Source organism: Peromyscus eremicus, chromosome 8b (assembly GCF_949786415.1).
Source record: "Peromyscus eremicus chromosome 8b, PerEre_H2_v1, whole genome shotgun sequence".
Taxonomy (NCBI): Eukaryota; Metazoa; Chordata; class Mammalia; order Rodentia; family Cricetidae; genus Peromyscus; species Peromyscus eremicus.
Window position 1 is genome coordinate 26,271,935 of NC_081424.1, and position 9,421 is coordinate 26,281,355.

At 45.9% G+C, this 9,421-nt stretch overlaps 1 protein-coding gene across 1 annotated transcript; it reads left to right on the forward strand.

Annotated features, from left to right (window-relative positions):
- Nucleotides 1-533: 533 nt before the first annotated feature.
- Nucleotides 534-8,999, forward strand: Hey2 (hes related family bHLH transcription factor with YRPW motif 2). Its single transcript, XM_059273003.1, has 5 exons — nucleotides 534-647; nucleotides 2,670-2,748; nucleotides 2,876-2,959; nucleotides 5,889-5,970; nucleotides 8,165-8,999. Exons 1-5 carry the CDS (start codon nucleotides 565-567, stop codon nucleotides 8,854-8,856), a joined length of 1,020 nt encoding a protein of 339 aa, XP_059128986.1. The 5' UTR covers nucleotides 534-564; the 3' UTR covers nucleotides 8,857-8,999.
- The last annotated feature ends 422 nt before the right edge of the window (nucleotides 9,000-9,421 follow it).

Consider the following 9,421-nt stretch of genomic DNA (forward strand, 5'->3'; position numbering starts at 1 on the left):
CCCCCTCCTCTTACCCACCCCCAACGTCACACACGTCTCAGCCACGCGCTAGCGGTTATTCTTTAAACCCCGGGCAGAAACTAGGCGGGAGACACCGTGGCGGGCAGAGAAGGGCCCAAATCCCGGAGCCCGCCTGCCCGCCCCGAGCGCGCCCGCGCCCGCCACCCCGAATCACCGCGCACAGCTCCCGGCTCCCAGGTGCGCCGCCGCGTTCCCACGCCTCTGCCGGCGCCTCGATGCAGGCATTGGCCAGAACGGGCCCGCCCCTTCCGTCTTAGCCAATAGAAAGTCACACCGTCCTAGGGAGGCGGGGCCTGGAGGGCGGCCCGGGCGGGCCCGCGAAGAAGCCAAGGGGCCCCGCCCGCCCGGGAGGCGTGGCCGGCGCCGGTTCTTGCGCCCAGGCTGGGCTGCGGCGTGGGAAAGAGCCTCGAGGAGCAGACTGCGCCGCCGGGGGAGCCGCGCTTGCAGGAACCGGGCAGGGAGGGAGGGAGGGAGGGAGGAGGAGGCCCGCGGGGAGCGCGCTGCGTCCGGCTCGGCGTAGGTGGCTGCTCCTTCTGCGCCGCGATGAAGCGCCCTTGCGAGGAGACGACCTCCGAAAGCGACATGGATGAGACCATCGACGTGGGGAGCGAGAACAATTACTCCGGGTGAGCGCGGGGAAAGCGGGAGAGTGTCGGGGGAGCTTGGGGCACCTAGGAAATCCCGGGGCTCCTGGTGGAGGGGAGAAAGTTGTCCCCGAGAAGGGGGTGCTCGCGGAGCTAGAGTCGGGGTGGGGCGAGAGGTAGGCGTGGGACGCCGACTGGAAAGGGAACTGGAAGGGAGCGTGCAGAGGAGATGGCGAGGGAGGGTCCCGGGCTGTCAGCGCTAACACGCGCACAGGCACGTCCGGGCGACGCCCCCGCCACTGGAACTGAATTTAGGGACAGTTCCAAAATAGGTCAGGAGAAAAGAAAAACAACTGGATTTCTGGTTTTCAATAGAAAGCTGGGATCGCGACTTGAGTTTTTGAGGAATTAAAGCGTCTGCGTTGTTAGGGCTGAACAGGCTGAGCTGCGCAGGTTGCGGAGGGTGATCTGGCAGACCCACCTATGCATGACAGATGTAAGGAGCAGACGAGGAAGCGTTGCTTTAATGGCGTGTCCTTTAGTCTTCGGAAGATCGGCGTTGTGATCACAGGAGACAAACCTCCAGTTTCCTGTGACAGCGAGATTACCCAGGCATTTTAAAGCCAAGGCGGGTCAAATGATAATTGCTTCTAATTGGCATGCCCAGAAGCTCCTTAATTATTTATCTGCAGCTGTCACTCAAAGAGCAAAATCCTTCCTGCATGTAGAAAACTGGTTCTATTTCACAGACTTATTTTAAGACTTACAAACCAAAGCCTGAAAACAGCAAGAGCGGGGGGGAAAAAAAAGATGCATGAGACGCTGTTTATCAACTATCTCATTGTTGAAGTGTCTCGTCTTAGAAAATGAAAACGGAGGCAGTCAAGTGAAAAGTTGAAACCTGTAGAGAGCGGGTGAGAAAGAAGGGACGGTTGGTTTCGAATTGAGATCCAGAAGTGAGAAGATGAGGTAATAAGAGAACTTCTAAAACGAAAGAGAGCAGGGCCTGGAGAATTTAACACCGCAAAGAATTATAGTATCTGTGAATCTCAAAGCGACATATATACTCAAAGCGTAGGACACTTAGACGTTAGGTGATCAACTCTGTGACCAAATAAGTGTTTGATTAAACTTTTCAGTATAAAAATACCTCTTATTAAACTCGAGGTGGACTGTAGCTTCTGGTGATGTAAGCTTAGTTTGAAGGCTGGTAACACAGTTTCATTTTCTAAGCAAAGCATGCAAAGAACTAAACCCAAAATTTCCTTCTCTTCCGTGATATGGCTAGGGTATTCTTTTAAAAGGTTAATTATGCAAAACTTAAAACCTGCCCTTTTTTGTGTTTCTGAGTATGAGTTGTTGAAATTTTGGAGTGGTACAAGTATTTGGTTTGTTTTAAAAGTTGCATCTAGAGACAAGTTTGCCATGTGGCGACTGTTTTATAGTGGGACACATGTGATGTTCAGTGTGTCTGGCAGGAGAGAAGAGGAGGCATGCTATCAGATGGCTTGTTGACCTTTAAGAAGCATATGAGGAGAAATAGAACGTATTAATCTCCGACCTCCCACTTAACTGGCCATCATTATTTCATCGGAAAACACAAAATTTCAGGTTCATTTTTGCCATTTGAGTTGGCAGCTTAAATTACCCAGTAGCAATTTTTAAATCACATGTATTTATAATTTCATGTATGTATGTGGAAAGGTGCATGTCACTGTCACCTCTTGTTTGTGGAGGTCCAAGTGGTTCTCCCCTTTCATCATGTGGGTCCAAGGGATGGAGTTCAGGTCAGATGGTCAAACTTTGTGGCCATTGCCTTTACTTGCTAAGCCATATTAAGGCCTCACTAACATTTTTTTCTTTTTCCCTGAAAGGCATAATTACTACCTGGGAACTAAAAGGGAAGCCAAAACTAAGGAAAAATAATAATAATAACATAGACATGAACTATGCAATCGATCTGAATATCAATGGGTACCATGAAGCCCCTGGTGAGGGTGGGGGTGGGGGACAATTGTTAGGCTGATAACAGCACGTGACATGCATGGCCTTCCCTCTTCACAGGCAAAGTACAAGCTCAGTGATGAGGTCAAATTCACCAACCACCACCTCTCAGATTATGGCGAGAAAGAAAAGGAGAGGGGTAAGTGACCCCCACCCCTTTGATGCCAGGCCATCTAACATGCATTCCACTGCTGCTGCTTTCCTATCCTGAACAACGTTACTATATATGTGTCCTTAAACTTTTGTTCCACTTTCTTTGGGATTAGATAATAGAAAAAAGGCGTCGGGACCGAATAAATAACAGTCTATCTGAATTGAGACGACTAGTACCAACGGCTTTTGAAAAACAAGTAAGTTACTCCTTTTCCCCCCACCCCACCCCCACCCCACCCCCCAAAAGGCTCAAAGAATCCTATTCCTCATCTGGGAATGTGGATTCTTGTGGAAGCTCATTAAAATAATGGTGTGTGCGCCCTGATCCGGCATAGAACAGCCATTTCAATAAAATGCTTTGTTGTGGCAAAACTATTAAAAACATAATCCATCATGAAGTTGAAAACATTTCCATTCTTTAGCTTATTTTTCCCCTTAAGGGTAACAGGACTCAAGCTTTCTCTGTTCTTTCTTTGAATCCAGCAGGGATTTTGTTTAAAATTGTGCTGTATGTAGTATTCTTGAAAAAAAAATATGTATCATATATGAAATACCATTTTCCCCTCAAACTTTGAAAGTACTCTTTAAAAAAAAAAAAAAGAAATCAAAGTCAAGGAAGTAAGATTCTATTTTGGTTTTCTAAATTATACCAATACAATTTATTTAGCAAGCCACTTTCGTTTTTAATTCTTGGGCTAATAGAACATTGTTTGATTTGGGACATAGTTTGGAAGTTTGATAAAAATCAAAGTAGTTATAAATGCTGCTTTTCAAAATTCAGATATTCTTTTACATTAAAACAAAAGCTATTGCACATTTAGGAAAGCAGAAAACCAAATGCTTACACTTTCCTTCGTGGCTTTGGAAGTATCGTTTTTTGTTTCCTGTTTCCCGCCCCCCCCCCCCCCTCTGTAGCCAATGCATGGGCTTCTAAGAGCATCTTTCCAAGTATGTAGCAGTTTCTGTGCTGAAAATGTTTTCAATTGAGTTCCAAATTGGGTGCAAAACATCAGTTGGTTGTTTATGCCTTTTTTGTTGGTGTGTTTACTTCGTGATTCTTCAAACATTGTAAAGCAAGCCCCACAGAGCCTTTGGAGGCCATCCAGGGTGGCAGTTTGGCACTTTCGCCAAAACTACTCATACATCTTCATGGACATGGTGAACAATGAGAATTACAGGACATGTTGTGATTCTGTGTGTGTAAGACAAAACATACACCGTGCAATTCCTATGCCGAGGCTGTCTTTGGTAACTTACTTATACTGTAAGTATAATTAAGTATACTTATACTTCTGATTAGTAGGAATGAAAATGGCAATAACCTATGGATTTTTTACTTTTTTGAGTACTGAGATATCTACATTGTGACACCGAGAAACAGTCACTTGGGTTGTTTTTTGTTTTGTTTTTTTTTTTCTTCTCAGGCTTGGTTTGTTCAGTTTCTTTTTCATAAATATTGACTTAAACCTTAAGAGCAAGCCTCAGTTGTTGGCAGTTAGTTACCGTAAACACAGCGGTCCCATTTACAGAGTCTGGCTGCCAACCCTAGTGAGCTGGCCCCTGTCACAATTAGAGGAAAAGAATATTCTTTAGAACCGCTAAAAACCTGAAACTCCTGCTGTTGACTGGGTGCTGATCATTTTTTTAAAAAATTAAAATTAAAAAGATAAATTAAAAAACCATCAAGTATAGGCATCTAGGACCCTGGAATAAATGTCAGGATTCTTTTCACACACACACACACACACCACATACACACACACCACACCACACACACATACACACACACACCACACCACACCACACATACACACACACACCACACCACACACACATACACACACATACACACACACACACCACACACACACACACACACACCACACCACACCACACATACACACACACCACACCACACATACACACACACCACACCACACACACATACACACACACACCACACCACACCACACCACACCACACCACACCACACATACACACACACACACCACACCACACACACACACACAGCACCACACCAAAAGAACAACAATAGCAACAAACCCACATGTTGGTTTAATTACTCAGCTCCTCTGGGAAGTTAGTTAGGAGCCACCATCACCCCCAAGATGCTCTATTTGTTTCAGTTGGTTTTTGAAAGGTTGCTTTATTTTAAGAAGGGAACAATGAAAATGTATTTGAAGACTATTTTATTAAGGGTAGTTTTGATTGATTGGAAAATCCTTAGGCATGGATGATGCTCTTTAAGTCAATTGCAAGTTAAGTCTTTTGGGTTTATGATCTTAGAATTCACAGTGACACCTGCTGGTAACCTTGAAAGTCCTTTTCTATTTTGTTTCCTTTTCTCCTGGTATCTAGAAGTTATCTTAAGGACTTGTTGGAATTCTCTACTTTTAAATGTTCTACTTTTGATGTTTTGTTATCCTCCAGAATTAACATTCAACTATTTAACTGCTCTAGACTTTAATAGTAACGACAAATGAATGTACCTTAATGAAATAGATCATTAATCAAGGGTAGAAATCAAGCAGAAAGTCGGAGAGTTTTGCAGTTGGCGTAGTATTTGTGGGATGATCTTAGGAAGATAAGTGTTCTTACTATTTAACGAATCATTTCTTCGGTGCCTTGTTCTGGTCTTTCGAGTTACAAGCTGATGTCATGGGCTGTGTCATAGTTACTGACTGGTGCTTTTATATAAAGTTTAGAAAGACTTTGGAGGCTGTTGAGATGGCTCCCAAGTTAAGAGAAGGGACCAAACTTGGTCCCAGCACCCCCACTGGGTGGCTCACAACAGCTTCAGCAGGTTCTGGTGCCCTGACCTGCATAGTTACCTACATGCGTGCGTGTGCAGCATACACACACACACACACACACACACACACACACACACACTCACACACATATGTACCCACACAAACACACATGCACATGTGCACACACACAATTAAAATTTAAAGTAAAAGGAATTCAGTTCCCCCCCCATGAGGAAATTAAACAGAATTTTATAATGAGAAACAAAATTAGAGCTGCAGTACTAAATTCAGTATATAAAGTACCAAGTTAGTTTCTGCAGGATTCATGAGGCTTTGTTATTTGATTCTGAAGGGATCTGCTAAGTTGGAAAAGGCTGAAATATTGCAAATGACAGTGGATCATTTGAAGATGCTTCAGGCAACGGGGGGTAAAGGTAAGAGTTGGCGCCATTGTTCACCCCCTTTCTACCTTTCTCTCTTCATTTCTTCCCTCTCCTATTCTAAGGAAGTTACAGTTGAGCAGCCCTCTAACAAGCTTGAGAGAGGCAGCCCCAGATTAAAGCTGTGGAAATCAATGCTAATGGCGGGATTGAACTCGTGGGAAAGGACTTCCAGAACAAAAGCAGCACTTGACCCTGGACTTGTGTTTGCTTTCATAATACTGTGGGAGTAAAGCTCCCTTCTCAGCAGCCTGGTCAGAGATGTGTTTGGGATCTGAGAAGTGCATGCTGGAGTCTGAACAGAAAAACAAAACAAACACACCAACAGCCAAATATAAACAAGGCTGGGGCCCCCGGCTCTCTCTTTCTCTCACTTTCATTAAATCAAGGCTACTCAAATTACTTAGCTATTTAGAGGAAGTGACTCTAGAATTATTTTGTTGTTGTTTCCCAGGCCATTTTGGCCTGCCTTGACTTTACACCAACCACAACATTTGAAGTACAGGTCCTGAATCTCTACTGGGAAGAACAACAAAACTGTCTGTTCCTGGGGAGAACTCCAGGAGTAGATATCCAGGCCTAGCCCCATGCCGTGGCAGAATGTCCTCATTACTGAACAGTACATTAGGGAAGAATTGTCAGGTCTGAGTAGGACCCTCACACTAAAAATAGACGAAACCATAAAAGCTGAATATTCACTCATATTTCATGATCCCGCTTCCTCCCACCTTACTCAGACTTCATGCTGCCCCTTCATAGCTTCTTCCCTCTTTAAGGATGCCTTTGATATTCATCTCAGCCAAGTCTATCTGACAAGGGAATAAAGAGAGAAAGTCTCAAGCAGTTAAGTTCTGCAGCTGAATGCTGAGGGCCTCCTCAATGCATCATAGGCTTCCTCTACAGTCTGCAGGTCCTCGATCTGGGGCAGGACAGAGCAGGGAATAGAGGCAAGTCATTTTTACTGATCTGAAAACTGATAGAACACCAGCCTTGACCCAAACCATCTTCTGCTCATGTAGAGGAGATTACTATACATGCTGTCTATATGGTACATTTGCCTCAGGTCCCAATGTCCCAAGAAACTCTCTTGAATGAACGAAGAATAGTATAGGATGCAAATATTCTCATAACATAGAAGCTAATGGTTAAATCTTAGAAGTCGGTTGTCCTGCCAAACTTGACTACAACCTTTGACCTGAGTTGGCGGTAACCTGATGGGCTTCGAGGGTTAAACCAGCATCATGTGCTCCACAGGCCCTAAGTACCGTGACTACTGCCTCTACACCTGCCACCTCGGGATTTCAGGAGAGCAGTGAAGTTAGATGCAGCACAAGGAAAGCTATGTGATTACCCTAGCTTCCCTTGAATTGGTATCCATGAGGTAAAGAATTGCTGCTACCAGAGCCCCAAATATTTGGCATGAGTTGCACTTCTAAAGTCCTTTGGCTTCACAACAAGCGTTATCTTAGTTCTTATCTGTGGCTACTTGAGCAGTCCTCAAATTCGTCCCAGATTAGTCAGTGAACAGTCCTTTCCAACCAGATGCCATGTGAGTCACCTGACCTCGGGATCACTGGAGAGGCCATTGCACAGAAGAACGTGGAAGCCTTGAACAAGAGGGGCTGCCAGTGTTCCCTCACGTGCCTAGAATCTCGGTTGTCCCTAGTGTAGTGGCAAAGGACATGGACTCAGTTGCCCGATGGTGGCTTCTGGTTCTCCGGTTCATTAGCTCTGTCCCTGGGGGTAAGTTAACTAGTGTCTGAGCACCAGTTTGATCATCCGTAACACAGAGGCAATGGTGAAGGGCTCCTCCCAAGTGGTTGACCTGAAGGCTGTTGAGCTGCACTGGTACAGACGAAGTGGTTATGGGCACGTGTTATTGTTGGCTTAAGACCCACTTATAGGAGACAGCTGCTCATCATTTCCCTCCTTTTCCAACAATAGAATGGGAATTGCATGATTCACATTTCTTAAGATGCAACAAGACCCAGCCATATACAGCCACAAAGCATCCTTTCTTTACTCATGCAAAAAATTACGAACATAGCAGCCACTGTGTTTTCAGAAAGAGCCATCCTATCTCTTCCTAAAACCGGAGTGGGACCTAAGTGGGTGGTTGTTCTTCAAAGCCCGATCCGTTTTCCTTCTTTTGCCCCCTCACCTCTGACTCTCCTCAACCCTTCTTCAGGCTACTTTGATGCCCATGCTCTCGCCATGGACTTCATGAGCATTGGATTCCGAGAGTGCTTGACCGAAGTGGCCAGGTACTTGAGCTCGGTGGAAGGCCTTGACTCATCAGACCCACTGCGCGTGCGCCTCGTCTCCCATCTCAGCACCTGCGCCTCCCAGCGGGAGGCGGCGGTGATGACGTCCTCCATGGCCCACCACCATCACCCCCTGCACCCACACCACTGGGCAGCCGCCTTCCACCACCTCCCCACAGCCCTGCTCCAACCCAACGGACTCCACACGTCGGAGTCAACCCCGTGTCGCCTCTCGACGTCTTCAGAAGTGCCTCCCGCCCACGGCTCTGCCCTGCTCACAGCGACGTTCGCCCATGCCGATTCTGCTCTTCGGATGCCATCCACAGGCACCGTGGCACCGTGTGTACCGCCTCTCTCCACCTCTCTCCTGTCTCTTTCGGCCACCGTGCATGCCGCAGCCGCAGCGGCCACCGCCGCTGCACACAGCTTCCCTCTGTCTTTCGCAGGGGCCTTTCCCATGCTCCCCTCCAATGCAGCGGCTGCAGCCGCAGTGGCTGCTGCCACCACCATCAGCCCACCCTTGTCAGTGTCGGCCGCCTCCAGTCCTCAGCAGACAAGCAGTGGAACAAACAGTAAACCTTACCGACCCTGGGGGACAGAAGTCGGAGCCTTTTAAGTTATTCTTATTTCTTGCAATCGTAACTGAATGTCCTTCATTTCAGAATCAGCTTCAAACCTCTGCACCCTGAAGGTAGCCATACAGATACCTACAGATCCACACAGCAACAATAAAGCGATTTGAGAAGCAAACTTCACAAACGGAAATGTAGTGTTATCTTTTTTTTCCCCTTTGTTTAAGGCAGCTTGGCAACTGACATCCGCAACTTAAAAACGTCACATCTATTTCCATATAAACTTTACTGAAGTATATATGGATGTCACCATCCAGCGGTGTATCAATTCATCTGACTTGGAAAAGAAAAAATGCCATAACTGAATTCTCCTGAAATGAGAAGGGAGATTTAAAAAAAAAAAAAAATACCATGTTTTCTAAGTGCCTGAGCTAAGGAATGTAATGTACCACAAGACCAGGAGGGCATAGCTGTAAAGTTGAGAAAGGGAAGGAACAGACAGCGTGGGTAAGAGCCATACAGCACACAGTAGTACCCTTTTGAAACCAACAGGTTTTATTGGCCATAAAGACTAATGAAAATTAAGTTGAAAGACATAGTTTTGTCTTC

What these genes read in the sequence shown, in the direction of transcription:
- Hey2 (XM_059273003.1), top strand. Translation starts at nt 565, where the DNA reads ATGAAGCGCCCTTGCGAGGAGACGACCTCCGAAAGCGACATGGATGAG. An exon ending in AGCGAGAACAATTACTCCGG is followed by an intron (nt 648 to 2,669) that starts GTGAGCGCGGGG and finishes CCCTCTTCACAG; the next exon opens with GCAAAGTACAAGCTCAGTGA. An exon ending in TCAGGCAACGGGGGGTAAAG is followed by an intron (nt 5,971 to 8,164) that starts GTAAGAGTTGGC and finishes ACCCTTCTTCAG; the next exon opens with GCTACTTTGATGCCCATGCT.